The sequence below is a fragment of the Podarcis filfolensis genome (assembly GCF_964270895.1).
Source record: "Podarcis filfolensis genome assembly, chromosome: 17".
Taxonomy (NCBI): Eukaryota; Metazoa; Chordata; class Lepidosauria; order Squamata; family Lacertidae; genus Podarcis; species Podarcis filfolensis.
In genome coordinates this window covers 10,677,781-10,703,532 of record NC_139621.1, presented here as the reverse complement: position 1 = coordinate 10,703,532, position 25,752 = coordinate 10,677,781, and the positions used below count along the sequence as shown (strand labels likewise).

Genomic DNA, 25,752 nt, shown 5'->3' with positions numbered 1-25,752 from the left:
AGGGCGTTTGCACTGTTCATCTTGGTGAAAGCAAGAATGATCTGCACGTTAAGTGATACAGACACTTGCAATTTACTCGCCCTGCATTTATATTCCGTTCAAGCGGAATCCAATGAAGCTTAGCCAAGTTTGGTTGTAGGGGGTTGCTGTAAAGCAGGCACAGGCAAACACCGGCTCTCCAGATGTCTGGGACTACAATTCCCATCATCCCTAGCTAACAGGACCAGTGGTCAGGGATGGTGGGAATTGTAGTCCCAAACATCTGGAGGGCCAGAGTTTACCTATGCCTGCTGTAAGGTGTGTGGTCGTCTAACCTGGACTAGAGTCATTTTTAGCTGTTGCCTGGGCATAAGCTTAACTGAAGGTCTGAAATGTGTGTGAGGGGCTGTCTAATAATGCCTGTGAAGTATTAGAATGGTAATCTGCATTGAAGACTAAATAACCTCACCACGTTCTCAAATATTCACTGGCTGCATAGACACATAAGCCAGACTTTCTGTGTGCTGGTGCACGTGGTCTGATCACTCCTCCTCTGGTACAAGTGGGATAAACACACCAGGAGGCCCTTGGCTTCCTTTTGCATTCTAACAAGCCACAATACGCAAGTGAACAAAGCATGGCTTAAGATGGGCAGTGACTATGCTTTGTTGTCACAATCAAACTAACAACTTCCTGGTATACATATCCTGCTCACACCAGGAGAGGGTTGAAGTGGAAGTAAGCAGGCAGCATGCACTAGCTCACTGCTTGTTTACAGCTTACCATAATAAACTAGAAACTGGCTTATGACAATGTTCACAACCATTATATCTATGAAAACAATGGAAACTTCCTAAAATGGCATATATTCATTGCACACTCAAATTATTTATATGCCACTAAATGGGTATTATTCCCAAGCAGTGATTTCAAAACTATTCCCTCCCCCAGGCCACCTGAAATTTGCTAAGACTCTTGGTGGACTACTTAATGATTTTTCTGCCTCTTGCAGCAACTGTGTTAAATACTGTAAGATTTCTAATTGTATTTTCATTATTTAATTCCTTAAATATTTTATTGTATTATAATTTGAATTCCATAGAACTCAGTTGCATTACAAAATACAAAATAAGTAATAAAATACAAACACAATTGAAATCAATATAACTGCTTAATAGGATGGATATGCTGGCTCTTGTTTTCAACCACAATCCAGAGATCTGCCCTGAACCATCCGAATGTAGCTTGCAGACCACTCCTATTCTAAAAGCACAGAACAAGTCAATTTTGAGCCTCAACAACCTGATGAACTTATGCCATGAGGATACTCTAGCTATAAACCAAAGTAGACTTTTGGCAAGCATTTTAGAACTGTCAGGCTTCCACAATCCCTAAAAGCCCACCTTACACTAGAACCTTTGGTCACATACAATCAGTCTTATTTAACAACCTAGGCAGTCTTACAAAGATTACGCTTTTCTTAAATATTATCCAAATTTTTCACATTTTCATAGTAAAATGAGAACTGCCTTCCTCTCCATGGGATATAAAAAGCACCTGCTTTTTCTCACACACATTTGCATATTAAAAAAGAAATTAACTTGAAAGATTACCCATCCTCTAAGTGGAGCCCAAGTAGGCACACGGGTACACAGATCTCTCAGCACTCTGATGACTATGACACATGATTTCAAGCCATTTGCCCTGGCCTAGAATAAAGTAATAAGCAACACAGGTTCAGTAATATACTGCATACCAGGACCAAATTGAGACAAAATATAAATTTCTTGTAGTGCTACTTTGTCAAGGGTAAACTATGTATACAACTCCATAGCTTTATTTCTTTAGTTTAATTACTGTGTATGAAAACTTACTCTTAACACAAAGCAGCAGCAATGAAATCTACTCCATTCCTTCTCTGAAAAACTAAATTCATTCAAGTGCTTCTTTAGCAACTGTGCATTTAACAGATGCTAAGTTCTGCACATCTACAGCCCAGATTTAAAACATTTTAATGAAGTTAGACAATTACAACTTACAAGTTTTCTACTTAAAGACAAATATAAGAACAAAATGCAAACCTGGAACCACTTGGCGTGTCGGAGTGACGCCAAGGCAGCAAGGCATTTCTGCCTGTCCAGAACGTCCGGTGAGTCGTTGACTGATAGCGTTTCTATTCGTGGGTGGAATAAGAAGACAAGGTACAGTTTGACCAAGGGGGTTCTGTCGGGTGGAGAGGGGATGAGGCAGTTTCCTAAAGGGCAGCTGAGGCTCCCAGAACTCTGATCTACAGCCCTGTACCTGAAAGTATAGCCTCAATACACTTTACTTTGTCACCCTTATGAACTAACAACTACATAAGGAGAACAATGTGAGGCACTAACTCACTCTTACAAAAGGAAAGGAAACCCTACAGGGAAGGACAGAAATCCTAAACTATTTTAACCAGGTTACAAAAAGGTATAGAACTATGCTAACCAACAGAATGGAAGGTTAAAATTATATCCCCACTCTATATCCGTAGAGGTACGTAACTAAATGCTTTTCTAGGTGGGAACCCCCTCCGCCCACAAGGCTCGACTGCCCTGGCCCCAGCCCATGACAGAGTGCGTCCTGTTGGTCAAAGGTCCAGCGTCCCTAAAATCGACAAACTAGAAGGCTTGGTAGATGTGGTCAGATATCAGAACCATAAAACAATCAGTAGCGAACAAAATTACTATCCAGTCTGTGCTGCAGCAAAACTGAACATAGGAAGAAGCCAGGGTTTTAGATAAGGCTAGTTCAGTCATTTGAAATGTGAGACCCTTTAAGCATTGAGTTCACCTGGCTACTGAAAAAACCATTCTAGATTTATTCAAATGTGAAGATTGCTTTTAATATTAAGGGTGAATTCACACATCCAAGCTCATCTCTGTACGATCAAGTGATGTGCATGTATGAAGACAGCTATCACACAAACACCGGATAGGTATTTTGTAGTATTTGATATCACCTCAAATACTTTGTGTGGACTGCCTCCTTTAAACTCAGCTGCAAATAATCAGGCCGAGTTATTATATACATGCTTGTCACTCAGACCCATAGATGTATAAGTAAGATGAAGGATGGAGTAACTTTATCCAAAACTCTGCATTACATTCTTGAATTCAGCTGAACAGGCTGAAACCCCAAAACGATCAAAAATACAAAAAGCAACTATCATTTTTGCTGCAACACAAACTGCTTTTATGTAACATATCCAATTTCATGAACATGCAGAAGTCATTTAAACTAAGACTTCATCTTAAGAGGTTTTAGTTTACATTTATAACGTCTGTATCCATCGTTAAGGTCTGATGAAAAAAGTTATACCAGTGAGTTAATGTACTTGTACAAGGCCATACAAAAAGGCGCAAACATTTTAAAAAGTGAGTTAATTTGGAAGGTGCTACTCAGATTCTAGAAGCCTATAATCCAGTTGTTCATAACCATGACACTGTGTAGCATTGTGACACAAAGTTGATTTGCATGAAATTGCTCTGCCTAATCAAAAACAGAACACCACAGTGAACAATGAAGTCAGTCTGGAAACTTATTCTGCGGCTGCTAGCAGTTTTCAGTCCTCCATACCTCCAGCTAACATTTTTTCCATTTCTTCTCTGACAACAGGGGATGTCAAGTGGATGGTAAGTGTCAGTGGAGGCTCTTTTGTATTCTTAATGATAATTGCAGCATCACTGATAGATTGGATAATTTCATATTTATCTTCAGTAATAGCCTGAAACACAAAGAAATGCCTTAGAGTTTTATCAGAGTCTCTCCCTTTCTGCAGTGCCAACATCCAAGTTAGAGCTTTGGGGCAACTATGTTTGATTTTGGCGTAGTTGGTATAGCTAAGAGCAACATAAGGAAATTCACTTCAGGAGCCCAAATGCTCCTTGGGCAAGCTGCCCAAGATATGGAATCCACCACATCTCCCTGCCCATCACACGTATCTCTCCACCCCCACCTTGCACAATGACTGGAAAGGTTCTTCAGGCAGAAAACCCCTTTCAACACGACGACATTTCCTCTTAAGAAGGTTCAACTAAAGCTTCCCATTTTGTCTGAACAATGAGTTTATCTAGCCCATTCAAATATCAGACTAGTAAAAAAGATTTCAAAAGAGGAAATATTGATAATGAAATCATACTATGGTATCTAACTAGTTTCTCAAAGAAGCCAGCGGTAGCAAATGAAGATGAGCTACCAAGTTCTGAGAAATGTTCACCAGCTTAATTTGTAATGTTATGGAAGTTCTGAAGGGTCAGACCCACAGGGCTAGGTACAAGAAGAGGTGCCAGCAACTGGATACAGAAAAGTGGCAAGTGGTAGGTTTGGTATCTACTTGGTAGATTTAATTACAGTGGGCCCACCACTTATGCGAAGGTTCAGTTCCGGAGCACCGTGCACAAAGTGCAAAGAATGGAACACCTGGAACGGCTACCTGCAAGGTGGATGGCTGCTTACTGGACTCTGGGAAGGCCACAGGACCACTTGGGAGCTTCCCAGCGCCCTCCTGCAACCTTCCAGAGTCCAGTAAGCATGGCACTGGGCTTTGGGAAGGAGGCACAAGGGAGAGCCATGGCAGCTCCTTGCCAAACCTTGCTCAACTTTGGGAAGGAGAAGCATGGGTTCGGGCAGCTCCTTCCCAAAGCAGAGCTGGAAGAGAAACCCACTAGGTGCATGGGTTGGGCAGAAATAAATGAATAAATGGAGAGTGGGGAACGGTGGGTTTTCCCTGCTCTCCATTTATTTATTTATTCTCCCCACCCCGCATAAGTTTGTGTTTGCAAGTGATTGCAGGCTCAATGTACTACATAAAATGTTCGCTCCGGAATTATCTGTCAGCAATGCTTTGATTACAAGGGAACTTAAAATGCTACAGTATATGATAGCAAAATGCATGATTTTAGATGTTGTAATTATTTATTAAATTTCTATACTGCCCTTCATGAAAGGAGCACAGGGCAGTTTACAATATAAAACCACAAAAATACATTACATAAAGGTAAAGGTAAAGGTACCCCTGCCCGTACGGGCCAGTCTTGACAGACTCTAGGGTTGTGCGCTCATCTCACTCTAGAGGCCGGGAGCCAGCGCTGTCCGCAGACACTTTCAGGTCACGTGGCCAGCGTGACGAAGCTGCTCTGGCGAACTGGCACCAGAGCAGCACACGGAAACGCCGTTTACCTTCCCGCTATAAAGCGGTACCTATTTATCTACTTGCACTTAAGGGTGCTTTCGAACTGCTAGGTGATAGTAACAAACAAAAACTATAACACCCCCCCCAACAGTTTTAAAAGCCACACATTGTTGAATTAGCCAAAGGCCTTGGAGAAAAGGAATGTTTTTGCCTGGCGCCTAAAAATATGTAAACAGGTGCCTTTTATTCAGATTGAGTAACTTTATCCAAAACTGCATTACATTAGAGTACCCAAGTTGGCAGAACAGCAAAAATTCTGTGCACTCTTTGGCATGAAACCCCATAACCCAATAAAGTAGGATAACATTGTATTTGTTGCACGAACAAGTAAAAAATAAACAAGATAAGCAGCGGCAATTATAAACTTTTAAAAATTGCATATTTTTCATACTCACAGCAAGTTGGGTTCCAAGATTATCTGCCACTTTTTCCAAAAGACCAATAGTAGGCTTCTCCTTGCACAACAAAACCAACTCAAGATCCAAGTCTCCCTTAAGCAAGAGCCCCTTTGCTACAAGACCAACACGCATCACTCCACGAAGTGTCCGAGTTAAGTGCTCTGTGGTCTTCGGCTCACTAAGAAACGATGAAAAGAAGCTTTACAGAAAATGATGAAATGACAAACTGCTCTTTTATTGTGCTAAGTATTTGTTCAAATCAAACTTTCAGCACACAATGGAAACACTGGGCTGTTTCAAAATAGCCACCAAACTGTTTTGCACTACATGGAGGGACCCAAATATCTTTAAATGTTGATTCAAGTAGAACAAACACCATGACCTGGTATTACATCTCTATCAGCTCATCATTTCTAACAGTTTATCATCATGTACAGGTCTTTTAATCCCCAAAGTATTCAATCTACCTGCCAGGGGTAAAATACAGTATTAGTAAAATTTTAATTTCAAGGAAAAAATACAAATAGAATATGGCCTCTTCTTCAGCAAAAAAATTGGAAAGGGTACTTCCTTGCCATGGAATACGGAGTCTTAGAAAAGTCAGGAAGCAGTGAGGCATAACAGCCAGTGTAGTGTTGACGTAAGTGTCAGACTAGGATCTGGGAGACCAGAGTTCAAATCTCCACTCAGCCATAAAGCTACTGGGTGCCCTTGGGCCAGTCACTGCCTTTCAGCCTAACCTACCTTGCAGTGTTGCTATGGAGATTAAATGAGCTCCTTGGGGGAAAGGGTGGGATGTAAATGCAATAAATAACTGCTTCCAGAGCCTCTGAGGCTCAGCATGAAGCCTAGGAGATTTCCCCACCATCCCAAACAGGGCAGAGGTGTGGGCAGAGAAGAGAGTTGCATTGCTGCTGTCTGAGCCTTTTAAACATTCATCAGAGTGAAGCATCCTACACCCTCCAGCTTGGTGTGTGGGCAAGTGAAAAGTTGCACTGGGCTCTAGAAACACTCCTAAGTGTTTCTGAAGTTCGGCAAGATGCCATTCCTTTCCTCTCAGGGTTGCAACAGGGCTGGTAGCAATCATAAATTCTAGGTGACTATGAAGGCTTCATGTGCTTATGGGCCCCTGAAAATGGATGATCTGTACTACAGGTAACAGAAGATGATGGGAACTCAAGTATAGCTCGTGGCAGAAAGACTGGTCAAGAAAGGCACTGGGAGATACCTCGTAATCCAGCCCTGAGCAAAGACCTTCTTCTAAAGTGTTTCCCTCCTAGACGATAGCATGGAGAGCGCGCCAGTGTCCTGGAGTCTAAACCACTGGGTACCAATGAACTGTGTATCCTTAGTTTAGTGAACAGACAGAAGTGCAGCCTGTGTAACGGTTATATTGCAGAACTATTAACAGAGAACATTTAACTGAATATTTTAGTTTGCAATTAATCTAATCCTGTGATGTGTTCCTCAAATGTTCCTTCCACCTTTGCATTAAAATGCAGAGGTCTACATACTGTTACCAAGCAACAATGATAATCTTCCTTTTATTTTCTTCAATGCTCTCAAGTTGAAACTTTTTCCCCCAACTGGAAAAAACAATAATTAGACACCTTTGGATGCTGTTCCATTCCAGATACATGGAATATCTGTTAAGCACTGTTTGGCTAAAGAGTATTTGGAGAGGCTGAGAGAGAATGACTTCCCAAAGCTACTTAGTGAGTTCATGGCAAAGGCAAGATTTGACCCAGCAATGTCCTGATCTGTAATTCAGTCTCTTATCTACTATGGTTCAGCAACTTCAAGAATGCCTTCTCCCAGCCCTACTCATTACCCACCAAGAAATCAGCCCTGAGGTTGTGATGTAAGGAGGAAAATTCTATAAACATTCTACAGCGTTATTTTTTCATGAATTTTCAGTTTAAAAATAAAAATACAATGTCATTTTAAACTAAACCACTCTGCACATGGAATGACTTCTGTGAGCACAATGGAAATTGTACTCCCCCCGCATTCACCTATCTTCCCCAGAGGAACCCCCACATCAAGGCGGAAGTGGGTGGCTGCACAGCACGAGAAGCTCCATTGCACCCACATAAGTCATCCCACACAATGATTTAGTTGGATGCAACATATTGTTTCAATAGGTTGCATCGAAATAAATACACTAAATATTTAAATTACTAAATACACTAAATAGATATTCTTCTTCTGCTTGGTTCAACTAGTATAATAAATAATAATAAATTTTATTTATATCCCGCCCTCCCCAGCCGAAGCCGGGCTCAGGGTGGCTAACAACACTAAAATAGTGCAACATTATAAAAAACATTATAAAAATTAATTAAAATCAAAATTGATGGCAACCATAAACTAGTTTTGTAAAGATTGCCAAAGGAGGGAGTCAGGCTGCGCCCTGACCAAAGGCCTGGTGGAACAGCTCTGTCTTGCAGGCCCTGCGGAAAGATGTCAAGTCCTGCAGGGCCCTAGTCTCTTGTGACAGAGCGTTCCACCAGGTTGGAGCCGCAGCCGAAAAAGCCCTGGCTCTAGTTGAGGCCAGCCTAACCTCTCTGTGGCCTGGGACCTTCAAGATGTTTTTATTTGAAGACCACAAGTTCCTCTGTGGGGCATACCAGGAGAGGCGGTCCCGTAGGTACGAGGGTCCTAGGCCGTATAGGGCTTTGAAGGTTAAAACCAGCATCTTAGACCTGATCTTGTACTCCACCGGGAGCCAGTGCAGCTGGTATAGCACTGGATGAATGTGATCTTGCAGCGAAGACCCCGTAAGGAGTCTCGCTGCAGCATTCTGCACTCGCTGGAGTTTCTGGGTCAGTCTCAAGGGCAGCCCCACGTAGAGCAAGTTACAATAATCCAGTCTGGAGGTGACCGTCATGTGGATCACAGTGGCTAGGTCAGGGCGAGAGATGTAAGGAGCCAACTGCTTAGCTTGGCGGAGATGAAAAAATGCCGCCTTTGTTATAGCTGCAATCTGCGCCTCCATGGAGAGGGAGGTATCAAAGATTAGACCCAAACTCTTAACGGACGGTGCTGGCACTAATTACACCCCCGCAAGAGATGGGAGTTGCCCCCTCAATCTCATATCATCCCGTCCCAGCCAGAGGACCTCTGTCTTCGAAGGATTTCACTTCAACCGGCTCCCACGTAACCATCCAGCCACAGCTTCCAAGCATCTGATCAGTGTGTCTGGGGCCAAGTCAGGATGGCCATCCATCAACAGATAGAGTTGGGTGTCATCAGCATACTGATGGCAGCCCAGCCCAAAACTCCATTTAGTACTTTATATATTATCCATTTAGTACTTTACCAATTGAAGCAACTAAAACACTGCACATGCGGAATGACTTTTTCTGGGGAAACTTACCTGAACCTTTTTTGGGGTGACTAACCCTAGTATGTCTGTGTGCATATATTATATAAATACATAGCTCTTTAGTGTGCAAAAATTAGCATATGAAGTTTTCAGCACCTTCATTACCTTTTAAAATTTAAACACTATAAGGAGGCATATGTGGTTGTCTTGCCACATCCCTAAATATATTTACAATGCGTTAAGCATGATTTTTTTTTCAATTTCCTTTCCTTGTCAAAGTATTTAATTTCAAATATTTTTGGCTATTTGAAAATTCTTTTGACAGTTACACAACAGATAAAATTAGAATAGCAGATTTCTAGATTTGCTTACTAAAAATAAGTCAAAGATGCAAAATGAGATCCCAACCTACATAATGCACCAGAAGTTTCCAACTCAAACATTTTCAGGGAAAAAATCCACTTTTTTGATGTTTAAATTTATGCTGTACTAGTATAACCACAAGAAATGCAAAGGGGTATCATATCCAGACCATGTTTTCTCCTTGACAATACATACCCAACCTATACTGTATTTATAGGGAAATCTAGTGAAAAAACGTGACACTTTCTAGTTCCAGGAAGACTTCAATACAATTACCCAAGATTCAAGAAAACACTACTCACACATATGTATGTGGTAGTGTAGTTGGGTTGCAATCTTATACTCTTAGCTGGGAATAAGCCCAACTGACCTAAATGACACATTTCTGAGTAGATGTGTATAGCACTGCACAGTAAGAGATTCTGTGGTAGTGGCAAATCCTCCAGCAGCAACTAACTGAGTTGATGAAATGTTTTAAAATGTTTGTGACTGTTCTATCAGCTTAATCAGGGATGGAGAACCTGCGGTCCTCCAGATGGTGTTGGACCTGAATTTGCAACAGTCTCAGGAAGCATGGCCAGTAGTCAGGAGTGATAGGAGCTGGAATGCAACAACATATGGATGACCACAAGTTCTCCTCTCTCTATGGTAAATGAAACAACCAAAACTATGGACAACAGGAACAAAATCATGCTTACTGTTTCACCTACTGTGGCAACTGGAGATTTGCCTTTAGACGTAGAGATGGCTGCTTGCAATTGTGCCCTTTGATTTCTAGTTAAGTATTTAGCAGCTGACTGATGAGCAGAAATGTTACTTACCTTCCTTCTTTGTTCTCTTCTTCAGCTACAGTCTCCATGGTCTCAGGTTCTGGCTGATCTCCGCTACCTTTCTCTTGTTCATTAATCCAGTCAGATACAGCCTTGAGAGCACGTTCAGTGTGAGAGACCATGTTCTGTACTGCTGTCAGCTCCTCTTGCGTTGGATAAACTGCAGAGTGTTTTGCCATAACATGGCGGTCATCATTCACAAAAATACGCATTGGCCGCTGAAAATAAAAACACAAATAGTAAACCACCAGTGTATGCTATTGACTTTCACCTCTGAATGGCAGTCTCTTACCATTTTTGCTTTTGAACTTTGGCTGAATTTTTCAAGAAATATTTGCTTCTTCCAATTTGTACTCGCTCAGTGTATTCAGTACTCTGGGAAAATGAAAAGGATAAACAATATCAGAAATCAATCAATCATTATTTATTGTCGTCATAGACCAGACAGAAAATTTAACAACAGAAACACACACTTAATCTTCATCCAGTATCAGAAAACAAATTGGTGGACTTGTCACAACATGGTACAATTATGAATTTATATTATAACAGAATATACCCTGCTACATTTTATGTTAATCAATTATTTATCATGTTTACAGAGGTCTCACTCTGATCTCCCCATCAACAAACCATGTTGCAAACCATGTGAGCAACAAGCTTATGCCCCCTGGTTTAGCATTATGTCTGAGCTAGTGATCACCGTTTGTTTCATTCCAATCAAACCACAATGTAAAACCAAGATTTACTCTTGGCTTTCTGATCACAATTTGAGTGAAATGCTAAGGCAGAAATTGTGGTTTGTTGTTCCTTATAGGGGAGGGGCAAAGCCAGAGCCATCTCTGCATTCATGATAAACTAGTGACTATGGTGTACAGTGGTACCTCGAGTTACAAACACCTCAGGTTACAAACACTTTGGGTTACAGACTCCGCTAACCCGGAAGTTGTACCTCAGGTTAAGAATTTTACCTCAGGATGAGAACAGAAATCGTGCACGGGAGGACCCATTAGCTAAAGTGGTACCTCAGGTTAAGAATGGTTTCAGGTTAAGAACAGACCTCCAGAACAAATTAAGTTCTGAAGATGTGTATCTGAAGAAGTGTGCATGCACACGAAAGCTCATACCAAGAACTAACTTAGTTGGTCTTTAAGGTGCTACTGGAAAGAATTTGTTTGTTTTGTTTTGACTATGGCAGACCAACACGGCTACCTATCTGTAAATTAAGTTCGTAACCAGAGGTATCACTGTACTACAAGGACAGGAAACCTGTGGTCCTCCAGAGCCTGGACTCCAAGCTCCCTTAGAAAGCATGGCCAATGGTTGAAGAGAAGAACTGTGATCAAGTAGGATCTGGAGAGTCACCCATGACTTGTTGTGTTGTGAGAATGGGGCAATGTGTTATGTGTTGCCATGAGAACCAATTGCTTTATTGTAGCAAGAACTTTGAGAAGTGCAGGACAGACACATTTGAAATACATAAAAAAAACTAAAAATAGAGCTTGCTGGTCACAGGAATGATTTAAGTTTGTAATTTGTGAAGTTAAGCATACTGGGGCCTGGCAGAAGACGTTCATCTTATGCTATGCGGTCCTTTGAGCACAGCAGGATAAATATCTTTGGGAACAAAGATAAAAATTTCTTTCAGTTTTTAACAGTAACAAACCATTTAGCACAACCCCCAGACTGTTCTGTTGAAAAATGTTAAACCAAAGTGACCCTACCCGGTAGAGATGGGGGGAAGGCAATCAATAACAACACATTACACTGTAGCATGAAGTTGATGAGGCAAGAAGCAGTGTCTTGGACAAATGTTCAGATCACAGACAATGATGCTATACTAGACTAATACTACTAGCACAACTTTTCATACAGTAAGAATATAATTGATGTTGTAAACAAATAAAAACTAGTCTCAGTCTAACTTAGCTTTTAAACCACAAATTAAGCACCTGTTTTAGCTAAGCTTGTGAAGCTGCACAGATTCAGTTGTATTCATCAAACTCAAATGCTCTGCAAGCCTATTTCAGAGCTGGTTTCTTGTGGAAAATGAGCTGCAAAGTTCAGGGAAGAACATTTTGTTTTCATTGTTGTTGGGGGAAGAGGAAGAAAGCACAGAGACACTGGGAAATGCCTGGTCTGTACAACACTATTCAGTACATCCTATTGCCTTTAAGCCTTCCCCCAATTTGTGCACTACAGCATATAATCCTGGATTCAGCTTGCATTAAATTATTTCAAATTACGGTTTAGTGGGGCTATGATTTCTTGACGCTACAATCCTGAGTAGCTGTACACCCACCCCTATTTCTCTTTCCATGGGCTCAGGTGTTAACCCACTACTTTGAAATCGTAATTCCTAGCCAAACTTAATAGGAGCGCTACTTTTGTAAACGGAAAGCCAAGGCTCCTAAGCTTGGGAAACGCCATCACCTCTTTTGCTAGTTAACGGACAAAACAAAAGGCTGATAGTTGCCTAGAAGTCGCAGACTCTGAAGAGAGCTGATTATCACAAACTTAAGATCCTCACTCGATCAAAACGTGGCTCTCTCCCTCCGCCCCCCCCCCCCAAATGCACACAGGGGCTCGGCCATTTAAACCTCACATCTGCCAGGAGATTAAAGACCAGCTTCACACCTGCGGCCGTTCAGACGCGCGCGAGAAACCCGGCGCGGCCCAAGACCCCTTTTTCCCGTAACCCGAAGAAGGGGACCCGGCCCTTGCCGCATTTTTAACCACGTGGAGGGAGCGCGTGCCGACCTGGGCAAGGTTAACCAGCAGGCGAAAGCCATTACGGTATGTACCGGGGAGAAAATAAGAGAGGGCGGCTCTTCATTTGGGGAAGGGGGGTCGGCACAAAACGAGAGTCCGGCGGAGAGGAGGCAAAGGGCGCCAAGCGAAGGGGGCCGGCGGCGGCCGCTGCAAAGGTCCCCTTCCCCTCTGCCTTCAAGGGGAACTCGAGGGCGGGATCGGCAGTTATAGGAGGGAGGAGGCGGCGGCGGCGGCAGTACACGTGAGAGGAGGCATCGGGGAAGAGATGGAGGCCGGGGTCCGGGGAAGAGCGCACCCACGTCCCCGGGGCCACTGGCTCCCCTTCCGTCGAGCCGCCCCGCGCGCCATGGCGCTTCTCTCCCTCCGATTCCCCCCTCCCTCCCGGCCCAGACAACGCTGCCGCCGCCGCCGCCATTTTGTTCGCTCGACACAATGGAGCGCGCGCGCGCAAAGACAGAGACACAAGCGGGAGAGAGGATCCTCTTCGGAACGCAGGGAAACGTTATTTCCCCCTCCCACCCCCCGCCCCACGTTCCCTCAGAAACGAGCCAAGCTCCCGCCGCCGCCTCAGGAGAACCCCGTGTTGTGTGTGGGAGGCGGGCCTGAGGCTCGGGCTTCTCCCTCATTCCCTCCCCTCGAAGCCCCTTCACTCACCGAGCGGGCTGGGCCCGTCGACAGCGGCGGCCTCTACTAACGGCCGCCCGCTCCCCTCTCCGCCACAGAAAGCGGGCGGTTGCCGGTATCGGGCTCGCGGCTTTCCCGCGCAGAAGGCGGTGGCGGCGGCTACGGGGGCGACGTTGACGGCGGCTTCTCCTCCTCCTCCTCCTCCGTCAGCCTCTAACTGCAGCGCGGTAGCGGCGGCGGCGCGCGGGAGGGGGGAGGGGAGGGGCGGGGCTGCGCGGAGGAGAAAGGCAGGTCGCCGGACCACGTGGTTTGCGCCCCTCTCCTCCAATCGCGGCCGGGCGAGGAGGCGCGCGCCTTGCCTGCGGGGTGGAGGAGCGCGGCGTTCTAGTCCTTCCGCCCCGCCTCCTTCCCCGCCGCCATCTTGTCTCCTCACACGCGAGCCGTGCGTAGCCGGCGGCCTGAGATGAGCGGGGCGCTCGACCCCGCGCGTCCCCACACGCGAAACGGGACGGTTGCTTCCAAGTATTCGAGGAAAAGGGGGTTGTGGAGGCGGATGGAGGGCGCAACTACCTTTCCATATACACTATATCTTTTTTATTTATTGAACTGGTCGGTCTCTATATCTTGCACAGGCAGGGCGACCCAAAGCGTCGTAACAGAGACCGGCCAGCTCACCTCCTTCCACGGAGCGAAGTGTGCGTAATAAAGCTGCGATCCTAAACACCCATAGCTTCGGCGTCAGGAAGCTGCTCATCAGACCATTGTGGAGGTCCATCTACCTCAGTATTGTCTGCACTGACTGGCAACAGCTTCCCAGGATTTCTGGCAGGAGTCTCTCCCAACTCTGATCTGGGGGTGTCGGGGATCGAACCCGGGACCTTCCGCTTGCAAGGTGGAAGCTTTGCCACTCAGCTATGGTTGCTCGGAGTTCTTCAGTTCCTACGTTGCCCATCAAATAAGAATAAAATACTCACGTTTAGGCACGCCCTTAATCCTTTTGTAGTCGGACGCCTTGTTAATAATCCGCCTGTAGCATTTATAAATTGCACCCGTTAGACGAAGCAGCCGAGCCGATAGCAAACTTCCGCTCAAGCGGACCTGCCTGCTTTACTTGGAAGCAAGTCCTATTGAAATTAGTGGGATTTGCAGTGCGATTCTAACCATATCTACACCCAAGCAAGTCATGTTGAATTTAGTGGCATTTGCTACCAGGTAAATGGGGATGGGATTGATGCCTTCGTCTTGTTATGTCTTGTTTAGCCGCTGGTGGCTCAGGTGTGATACAACATGGGAAACACTTAAGGTGGTCGCCACATGGCTGTAGCCACATTGCACCTTAAAAGGGATCTAGGGGAATGTCCAGACCGAACTAGTGATACTAGGTATTGTTTTACTGCTTGTATTTTCACATACAATACTGATTTTTGGCGGGATGTAAATTAAAAACGGAAGTAAGCGTGGAAAGGATAGCATAAACGAGCTGCACACTACAGATCTTATAAAATCCAGTAAAAATCTGGGAAACAAGCCCCACTGAGTAAGACTTATTTCTGTGTAAATAAATATGCTTAAGATTGGGCTGAAGAATGAAATATTAGAATAAGAATTGTGGGGTTGGAAGGGACCTCTAGGGTCATCTAGTCCAACCCCCTGCAATGCAGGAATCACAGCTAATGCATGACATGACCAACCTCTCCTTCAAAACCGCCAAGAAAGGACAATCCACAACCTCTCAAGGGAGTCCATTCCACTGTCGAACAGCTCTCACTGTCAGAAGGTACTTCCTGATGTCATAATCTCCTTCCTTGTAAATTGAATCCATTGGATTGAGTCCTACCCTCTGGAGGAGAAAACAAGCCTACTCCATCTTCCATGTGACGGTCCTCTCAATATTTGAATATGACTATCATATATTCTCTTTTCCAGGCTAAAAATAACCACTCCCTCAATCATTCCTCATAAGTCTTGGTTTCCATTCCCTTGATCATCTTGTTTGCCATACCCGGCACATGTTCCAGCTTGGCAATATCCTCCTTAAATTGTGGTACCCAGAACGACACTATTCCAGGTAGGTTTGAGCAAGGCAGCATAGAGTGGTACTATTGCATCCCTTGATCTGGATACTATACTGGTTGATAGCATTAGCTTTTTTTTACTGCTGCATCCCACTGTTGACTCATTAGCTACCCCCCTCCCCAAGTTTGGTGTCATCTGCTAATTTGGTGAGCATCCCTTCAATTCCTTCATTCAAGTCGTTTATGAAGACATTGGACAACAATGGGCCCAAGACAGAACCCTGAGGCACCCCACTTACCACTCTTTTCCAGGATGATAAGGAACCATTAATGAGCACTCTTTGGGTTTGGTCAGTCAACCAGCTACAAATCCACCCAGCAGTTACCTAATCCAGCCCATGTGTTACTAGCTGCTCTGCAAAAATATGTGGAACTTTGTCAAAAGCCTTACTGAAATCAAGATACACTATGCCCACAGCATTCCCCTGATCCACCAAGCTTGTTACTTTATACAGTGGTACCTCGGGTTAAGTACTTAATTCGTTCCAGAGGTCCGTTCTTAACCTGAAACTGTTCTTAACCTGAAGCACCACTTTAGCTAATGGGGCCTCCTGCTGCTGCCTCACCGCAGGAACACGATTTCTGTTCTCATCCTGAAGCAAAGTTCTTAACCCGAGGTACTGGGTTTCTGGGTTAGCGGAGTCTTTAACCTGAAGCGTATGTAACCTGAGGTACCACTGTATATATAAAAAAGGAATGAGATTCATCTGGCATGACTTGTTTTTTTAGAAACCCATGCTGGGTCTTAGTAATCACATCATCCTTTTTCTAACTGTTCACAGACTGACTGTTTCATTAGTTAATAGGAACTCCCATAGACCTCAGTCTGCCTTACCCTTTGAGTCGTTCAGCCTTTGAGTATTATGTTCCAAGCAATGTTATAAAGTTGTTCCAAGTTTCTGCACATCTGGCTTTGCAGAATGACTGCTCTGAAAATTGGATTTAAGGAGCCAGTCCTTCCCAACTACAGATCACTGATGCCAGCTTACATGGGAGCAAAGACCAGAATTATTTGTATGGTCCACATCTCTGTAGCTTTCTGTGGTGGGGTGAAGAGAACTCCTTTTGTAATCTTGCTGCAATATCCCACAATAATATGGGGATCCATTATTATTTTACAGTTATCATGTCATTCCTCCCAAAGGATACAATAGCAGCCATATAACATCATACTCAAAACATCATTAAAACAATTACAAAAAAATGGAATTATTTAAATTTTTTGTATTGATTCCTCACCCAAGCAAGCAGAAATGTTGGGATTTTAGTTAATTTAATCTGGTTGTGTTGACCTGTTAATTGTCTTAAGAGGGATTTATTGAGGCTCATATTTTAAAAAACAAATCTAGTGAAGAAAATATAGAAGTTAAGCTTATATTTCCAATTTTGTTCTGGTTTCACAAATCATTTTTGAGGGAGAATAATACAGTGCAAAATAAGAGCTCCCATTTAATACACTGAGCCAACGTTTCAAATGTACTATGCAGGGGGCACTTACATCAATTGCATTTTGGTCACTACTTGGGAATGCCAAGTACTGCAGTGCTGATTCCTTTCCAACCAACATTCCCTCTCACAGATATGTAGCACTTAAATGATTAATCTTTTGTTATCAGATTTTTGCTCAAACAGATCTTGAAAGAAATAATAAATTGGGGAAAAGGGATGCCCACAGAAGATTGAAAAGGCACCCTAACACTTTATTAGAGTTTTTACTTTTTTCTTCTTGAGAGGTTTCTAAATTACTTTTTATTTGCACCTTTCATTTCTTCTCTCTGAAAATTCCTCTCCAGTCTCTGGTGCTTCTTTTGTAACCATGCTCATCACCTCCAATTTGTAACCATGTTCATCACCTCCAAAATTATAGAGACCAAATACTCGGCCTGGTCTGTATTGACCATGAGGCAATGGGAGGCAGAGGCAGGCTCGACTAGGTGCCTAATTCCAAGTTAGGCATATATTCGAACCCTGGCAGGGCGCTTGAGAGCAGAGAAACAGCAAAGGGTACAGGGCTCTTTTCTCACTTGTATACAAATTCCAAAGCCCCTTTAACTGCGGTTTCATATTTCAAGGTTTTGTTCTTGGCTGCAGCTCAGGGTTAGAGATGAAAGAGCTTTCGGAGAACTGCTCTCTAAACCCTGCACAGTCGCATGATCCTGGTAAGTCATAGTTTTGATTGCCTTGTGTGAAGAGTGGCAGCACTAGAACAAAATGTCAGAGGGGAACATAGATGGGGAAACACGTATTTCTAGGTGGGTGAGTTGTGTTCCACATGTTAAGCTTTCCGAAAGAAAAATAACTATATGTTAATGTAGGAATCCAGTCGTGGTGGCAAGCTCCTTGTTTGTGATCCAGGCCACACAATGGCCTTGTTAATTTATGGACTAAGAGGCTGACTTTAACCACTGGTTGGGGCCCAAGTTTGCACATGCACCCCAGGAAGGTCACTTTGGTGCCATTTGATTTCACACCCGGAGACGCACTCCATTGTCTCTCGAGATAGGTGGAGGCCAACAAGTATGAGACCATTGAGTGGACTCCTATCACTTCACCCTGTGGATGGTGCTGCCTTAATTCTTCTCACACACAAAGTATCACCTGCAAATAAAAGCCTATTACATCAGAGAGGAGGATTCTAGCTCGCCCACTTACTGCTCTGACAGTTTGCTACTGGCAGGAATTATTAGTAAAACAATAATAGCAGTTAGCAGCTTTTTTATTAGTACATAGGGGGATATTAAGAAACGTGATCCCTGCTCCCAATCTGCAGATTAATGAAGTCCAAAGCCATCCTACCACCTTATTCCTATTTTGTACTGTTGCATGCATAGGCAGTCTTGGTTAGGTTTATTGGGTTGTTCCAGCAGAGGTGCGGGAACTGTTGTTAGGATCCCCAGCTCAATTAGCCCTAACAAGACAAGCATATTAACCTTGATGCCAGACAGTTCCTTTCTTAAGCAGTCCAAGCTCTGATTCCCCCCGCCCCCCATTAGTTTGGGCATTAAGGAGACAATGGTCTTGGAGGTAGCCATACAAATCTGCAAATCTTTCTCGCTCTGCCCTATCAGTTCCTTTGGCTGTGGACTGAGCCTATTGATTAGGGGTAGAGCTTGTGTTGAACTGCATGTTGTTATGATCCACATGTGTAATAAAAGAATTTTCACATACTAGTGCTGGGTCAGGAGACCAGTTACCCAACTGTTCATGGTCGGAGGAGTTTTGACATGCATAGGTCATATTAGTTTCTCCCAGGTGTTTTCCAATACTTTCCCCCCTCTAGGATTTGGACATTTGTGTTGCCTCCCATTCTATCCGCTGCTATGTCTAGATTCTCTCTTTTCTGATGGAGGCATGCTGTAGTCTTTAGAACATTCTGCCTTTTCCTACTTCTACTGCCTTCTGGGACTTTTGGTCTATATTGGGTCCCTTTGAAGTTCCTTTAAGGGGAAATGTTGCAGCAACACGAGTCTCCTATTCAATCAGAGAAGCATTATTCCAACTCCTGGATGTGTGTGCAAGCCTTCTAGAGGCATGGGATCACTAGCAGAGCCAAACTGTGCTCTGGGACACATCCCTACATAGCTTCTGTGCAGAGGAAAGAGTCTGGGAAACAGTTGTGTTGAATCAAAGGTGAACTGTTCCAGAAGCTTCGCTAACGCCATCTTAGTAATCACAATTAATTGGTAGTTCTTGCAGCAATGAGCTCGTATATATTCACTTGCTTTGATATAAGCTACCGTAATTAGCAGGCTCTAATGTTATCCTTAGGGACGTAGGTGGCGCTGTGGGTTAAACCACAGAGCCTCTTGGGCTTGCTGATCAGAAGGTCGGCGGTTCGAATCCCCGTGACGGGGTGAGCTCCCGTTGTTTGGTCCCTGCTCCTGCCAACCTAGCAGTTCGAAAGCACACCAAAGTGCAAGTAGATAAATAGGTACCGCTCTGGCGGGAAGGTAAACGGTGTTTCCGTGTGCTGCTCTGGTTCGCCAGAAGCGGCTTAGTCATGCTGGCCACATGACCCAGAAGCTGTCTGCGGACAAACGCTGGCTCCCTCGGCCAATAAAGCGAGATGAGCGCCGCAATCCCAGAGTCGGTCACGACTGGACTTAATGATCAGGGGTCCCTTTACCTTTAATATTATCCTTATCTGTCAGCTTGGGGTGCTGTGCTCTGAGCCCAGAAAGGTTAACTATCTGTAAGATTTGGGTGTTTGCCACCTATGCTCTCATCTGGTTAGGTAAAGCGTTGGGAAGTTGTGGCCAAAGTGACGTATGCTGCTTTGTGTATAAAGAATGTACGCATGCACCGGCGGAGGAAGAGGAGTGCAAGGGGAGCACACTGTCCCCGGCAATGCAATCCCGGTGGGGTACCTGCGCTGGGCGTCCCACCCCCAGGACGAGTTCCAGCGCCGGCTCCGCCCCCGCCTGCTCTCCGCCTTCCCGGTGCCAGAGCATGAAGCTCCACCACTGTATGCATGTTTGCTTGGGACCTAGCAGGCTGATCTGCTTTAAGTCTACACTTTACTTGAATAAAGCATTAGAACTGATCCCTCTGGCGTTTTTGACACCCTTCTTTGGTATCCCTTCACCCAACAACTCACATGAGCCCTCCTTTGGGGCAGTGGATCACCCTTTTTCTGTTTCTTTTTTGCAGACACTGGCTGCAAGGGGTGATTTCTCCCATGTGCATCTGATACCTGCTAAATGTAGGCTTCTATTCTCATTTTCCTGTCAGCTGATGGGGAAGCATTTTGCCAGCACTTGAGCTTGGGGCTTCCCAGGCAACTTGGGAACCCCACATAAGGGATTTTGACAGGTGGGGTGAGACAACCCCCTTCTCAACTGTGATGTCCTATTGAAAACATACGCTCAACAGGTGGGTTGTTCCCAATGCCTGAGATCACAGAATTAACCGTTTTGGGTGGTATCTTCTTTGAAACGAATGTCTCCTTAAGATATGCCAAGATACATTTAATTACATCTGGGATTATCTCCAGTTAAAGTGTTGATTTCCAACCTGACTATGGATCATGGAATCTGCTTACTCAGGTTCCTAAAAGAAAGAGGGCTGTGCCAAACACATAATTTCCCGTTTCTATTAAAACTGTTTTTTGAACTAGAGTTCAGGTAAATAAATAATATAATAGGTTTTCCTTAAATATATATTTGAAGTCCCCCAGCAATTTAAATGTAGAACATCTTCCATGCAGTGGATGAATTTTGGGGTGGGGGAGAAAGACACCACTAATTACTTTGATTTCTAAAAATACAAATTGCGTTGGCCTTCATAAGTTTTGTTGGAATTACAGATTGAGTAAAAAAGAAAACCGCACTAAACAGATGTACAAAACAAAATGTTTAATGTTTCAGTTATAAAATAATTTTTGAAAGATACAGGGATGTATAGGAGAGTAGAAAAGGACTATAAAAAGCAAACACAAAATTAACTGCCCAGATTTAAAAATTGATTGATGGTATTATCATTACCTTTGTGGAAAGTTACCAATTCCTGTAGCCACAATTTGGAACTCTTTTCAACTAATCCTCCTACGTCCTTGCATTTTAGTGATACATTTTTTGCATATATTTAGGTTCTGCCTCATATTTAGTTATTCCAAAGTTCATACTTACTTTGTTTACTTCCCCCCGCCCAACAAACACACAGCTTTTTTCTTGCAAATAATATTTTGAAGACCTTTCCCTATTTAGCAAGTCAAAGCTGCTACAACCATTTTGCCCCATCCTCATTCAAGAAACAACAGCGCTATTACCCAAGCTTTCATTCACCGGCAACCCCAACAACAGTTGCCTATAAGCTTTTCTTCACAGCATTTGTATGAAAGGCTGCTAGTCATTTGGAAGAGGTTATAAATTATCCACCAAGTCAACGTGCCATGCTGAAAGGCAGCTTGCTCCTTTAAAGGTGTCTATCCCAAGTGGCAAAGGGTATATATAATGAAGTAAACGCCACGGCAAGGAGAAAAGACACTTAGTAAATACAGACGGTTAAAAAATGTGTTATTGGAATGATCCAACTTCTCCAAGATTATTTGTTTTAAGATTAAGCCAGAACACTTGGATTGAGGCCAGTTTGGAGTCTACTGAAACAAGTTAATGGAATGAAATCAGCTCAGCTGGCTAGCGGGTTACAGCCTCCCTGGACTGCTGGCAACTGAAATTTACCGCTTCTGCAAACTGCTTCTGCACTGGCAAGCAAGAAACCCAGCCGCTCCAGGCCGATCGTGAGCGGGGAGGCTTTGATTGACTTAGTAGCAGATACCTCTACACTCAAGACTTCAGATGGAGCTATTGTGACACAAGTTCCTTGTTTTTCAAGGGGGGTGGGCCAAGAGTGTTTCCAAATCAAGGGAAGCTACTGTTGTTCTGGCACAGCAAGTGGAAGCAGGACCCCACAGATTGCTGCTCTTCAAAGAAAAGGCTCGACAAAGCTCAGACTGGTTAATTCCAGTGCGTCTGCTGCATGCTACCAACGGAAGCAACAGGAATGAACGGGAGGGCCAGCTATGCATCTGCTTGCTGTTTGTTGGTCTTCTTCAAGAGCTTTCTCAGATTAGATGACATGAAGTAAGGCTTTTCGGTAGAGCCATCATTACGTTCCAGATCTTCCACTGCAAAGAGACACAAATTCCCCCCCAGCAAAAGGGATGTGAAAAAGTCTGTCTCCCAAGTACCAAATGACAGGTATCTGGGATCAAGTAAGGCCATTACAAAGGGAAAGTGTTAGCAATCTGAACCCATGAAAACACAGGGAAACCCGACACCACTAACTGGAAGCTGGGACTCACCCCAAGCAAGCTAGTGTTCCCTACTCTAGATGCATGTCCCAAACTGAGAAGGATTTCGAACTGACAAGTCAATCCTTCCACTTTTCCTCAAGGAAGATTGAACAATTCCTCATGGTGGAGGATATGGTCAGGATGGGTTTCCTCAACCATGTCTCGGTGCGAGGAGAGGGATCACCCCATTCTCAAGGCTATGGCAGTGTCCTAATGATTCCACAGATGTCAAGATCTAGATGAAATCTCACATTTGAGGCAACATTTGCATTAAGAAAATTAAGTGGGAAGCTCACAACTTCCCTCCTCTCTGCATGTAACTTGAGTGCTTAGAACGAAGCTGTCAGTTGAACCTTGCAATGCACAACAAGCAGGTACGTATGAACTCTGAACTGCACAGCTTCTTTTGAGGATAGAATTTAATTCAACAGCCTTTTAAATTTAGCAGGATTCCAGGCAAGCAGAATCGGAGGAGAAGATGAGGAATTCTATTTGCATATTTAAAATGCAGAGTCAAGTTTTTACACCTGCTTTCTTTTTCCAAGGGGTGGCAATGAAGAGGATCTTTTTTCCTCCATGGGGAAGCAGGAAGAGAAGCTGAAGAATACTGCCTCTGGCCGTGGCAGCAACAGTGGTGCTGATAAGTTATATGAAGTTTTGCTCTGCTTGTCTTTTTATTTGGAAATTCTTTATCTTTTTTATTAGCATCAAACTGATCAATTAAGCTTTGTAAAGAGCACCATTCCCCTACTCACATCCTGACAAATACTATGCCTCTTTTGTGATATAAGATCCAATGTATGTGAATAGCATACTGGCCCATTTGCCAGACGCATATCAAACCTGCATCTGGCCTTCTCTTCACAAAGTTCTGTCTTTGCAGCCTTTTGTCAACTTCCCTGCATATATATATTTTTAAAAACTGGTGCAGCACAAGAAAGAGGCATATTCCTGATACAGGTATGAGTGATCTGCTCAAAACCAAAATTGGCTGCTCCAAAAAAAAAGTCCACCAGAAACAGTGAAGTCTTCAAAAACTTCAAAAAGTGCTCTGCCTGCTCAGGTCATCAACAGGCAGCAGTAGGACCATAGTTTTTTGGATTTCATACCAGTATTGCCTCTGGAAAATGATTTTCACCTTTTATTTTGCTTCCAGAACCTGTTTAGCCAGAGACAACCCTGGGGCAGAAGAAATGTGTACACATCATGGGAAGCAAAACCTTTCTCTTATTTAGCTCCTTTAGAAAACAACTGCCTGCCACTAGCCACAGGAGTTTCCAGGCTGGCCATTGTCTCATGAAACACTACAGAATTTATAATGCTTTTGGTCTCCAATTTCATCTTTAAAAAAACAAGTTTCCATCTCATTGTGATGAAGATCACTAGTGAGTCTTTGTCAACATTCATTTAATTTCATTTTGAATTGATCCTATGCTATCTTTTGCATGTTTACAGAATATCTGTGCCAAAAGCAACTCTCAGGGATAACCAAGAAGCCAGGGACAAAAAAATCAAAAAAACTTATCATAATTATATTTAATCAAAGGTAATTCCAGACCATAAACTTGAAGTGGATAATGTTCCACATGACACCTGGAGAGCTAACAAAGGAAGTATCTCTTTAATAAGGCACTGAGTTTTCCGAGATGGAACCTGGAAGTTTGATGCTATGTGGAGCAAGATGCAGAATGTATTAAGTGTTTTCAAGAAAACCTCCCAATACAGCGTTCTGTCTGCCCCACTTTCCTTTCTGACTGCCTAGCCTCTGCCAAACCCACATAATTCCTTTTCATCTTTTCCTAAGCAAATTCACAATTGTTTGCTAACTTACCTTCCCTCCCCATCCCCATCCCCACAAAAAACAAAAAACAATACCCTTTAGTTTTACAATGATTGGAACCAGATTTGTTTTTCTGGCACAAGGAATAAATATCCTGACATATACTATGTTCAGCTAATAAACTTTTGTAAAGCAGACAAAAATAAACTCCAGCTTTATACAATACTGAAAAACCAAGAGGGGGGTTGTATTTTGAGGAAGGAAATCTAATACTTTATCTGCCATAGGAAGGAGATATCAGTCAAAGATTTTTCAAGATCATTATTAGCTTAATTAAGGACTTTGCAAAGATGTACATTGGGAATTTCAAGGCTACACTGGGAATTTCAACACTACATTTTGACTATAGTTCAGTATGGTATGCTAAAACTTATGTATTTCAATGGGCTTAAGCATACATAGCTGTGTGGGATTGGGACCATAGCCTAGGAAAAGAGCCATTAGGGAAATTAGTAGCCATTACTTTCTGCATCAAGACAAGTTGTAGAGAAGTTACAAACAAGCAAATGTTGTATATTGATAAAGATTACTCTGCAAACTATTGTAATCTCAATGGCATGCTAGAGTGTCAGAACAGTTCAGTAAAAGGGATCATCCAGCAGGATAGCAAGCTTGCAGGTTGCACAGAATACTGCTTTTCAACAAAATAAGTAAAGGAACTGAAAATGAAGGAAACTCAAAGCTTCTGGGAGACATGGCCAAGAGCCCCACAAAGTTGCAGCAGGAACTTCAAAACAAAGAAACAACTCTTTGCTGCTCTGCTAGAATCCCTTTCCTCCTCCACTTACTTCTGCCTGGAAGCAAGTCCTAAGCAATTCGAAGCCTCCCGTCTAAGTAGACTCAACTCAAAACCAGCCCAACCAGCCAAAGATATCCCTAGCACCTCAACAATTTTGGTTCTTTTGCCCCTTTGGACAAAAGCATCTGCTCTCGAAATTCCATGATAACCAAATAAAAGGCTCTGTTCTACACCTGCCTAGTCAAGGAAAGGGCAAGTCCAAGAAATGATCCAATACTTAATGTAAATATCTGCAGCACCCACTCTGTACTGTATGCATTCTGCTTATTTATGCAACCGGTTAAATAGCCAGACTTGCTATAGCGATGGCATTTTGGGGAGAGCAGAAAACAGCACCACATGGTGCAAACAACGGAGATGCGGCGAGTTTTCCTGACATTAAACGCATTCGGCCTTGAACTTCCGCTTCCGCTCCTCTGGCGCCAGAATGTTTGCCTCCCACTTGCCAGAGGAAGCAGTGTTTCCCAGAACAGCAAAACTAGGAGGTTTGCACCAGTTCTCAGGGCAGCCATGAAGGAACAACACCTGCACACGGACCAGGCAGGTGTGCACAAGGCTCACAGTGGGGAACCTGCGTGTGCCTCTCCCACTCCGTGCACCAGTCCCTATTCCTGGCTCTCAGCACTTTTGGAAGATTCTAGGCTTCCCTTCAGCAGGATTTCACTCAGTGCGGGGGACATGTAATAAGGCCGCTCAGGAGATCCATCATTCCTTTCCAGGTCTTCAC

At 43.6% G+C, this 25,752-nt stretch overlaps 2 protein-coding genes and 1 long non-coding RNA gene across 18 annotated transcripts in view; 1 reads left to right on the top strand and 2 right to left on the bottom strand.

Moving 5' to 3' along the window:
- Positions 1-14,151, bottom strand: part of ILF3 (interleukin enhancer binding factor 3) — a 23,776-nt gene extending 9,625 nt beyond the window's left edge. For 4 of the 13 annotated variants that reach the window (XR_014542981.1, XR_014542982.1, XM_083593103.1 and 1 more), the window contains exons 1-7: positions 13,549-14,151; positions 10,415-10,497; positions 10,114-10,340; positions 5,599-5,779; positions 3,589-3,736; positions 2,061-2,152; positions 1,593-1,688 (exon numbers count right to left, since the gene is read on the bottom strand). Coding sequence is in view for 7 of the 13 variants with exons in the window: in XM_083593103.1 (XP_083449229.1) it covers positions 1,593-1,688; positions 2,061-2,152; positions 3,589-3,736; positions 5,599-5,779; positions 10,114-10,340; positions 10,415-10,417 (747 nt within the window). In the remaining 6 variants the exon portion in view is untranslated. Of the gene's footprint in view, positions 1-1,592; positions 1,689-2,060; positions 2,153-3,588; positions 3,737-5,598; positions 5,801-10,113; positions 10,341-10,414; positions 10,498-12,074; positions 12,177-13,548 lie in introns of those variants that run through there. The other 9 variants (XR_014542983.1, XR_014542984.1, XM_083593100.1 and 6 more) reach the window with 5 other exon arrangements.
- LOC310753040 lies at positions 12,183-21,235 on the top strand. Its single transcript, XR_014543100.1, has 4 exons — positions 12,183-12,918; positions 14,151-14,730; positions 17,666-17,752; positions 20,244-21,235. It is a non-coding gene; the product is annotated as an uncharacterized lncRNA (long non-coding RNA).
- SLC44A2 (solute carrier family 44 member 2 (CTL2 blood group)) overlaps positions 20,933-25,752 on the bottom strand; it is a 54,722-nt gene continuing 49,902 nt past the window's right edge. For 2 of the 4 annotated variants that reach the window (XM_083593253.1, XM_083593255.1), the window contains exon 22: positions 20,933-22,218. In XM_083593253.1, the coding sequence (XP_083449379.1) occupies positions 22,112-22,218 (107 nt within the window). In that variant the 3' untranslated portion in view covers positions 20,933-22,111. The other 2 variants (XM_083593252.1, XM_083593254.1) reach the window with 1 other exon arrangement.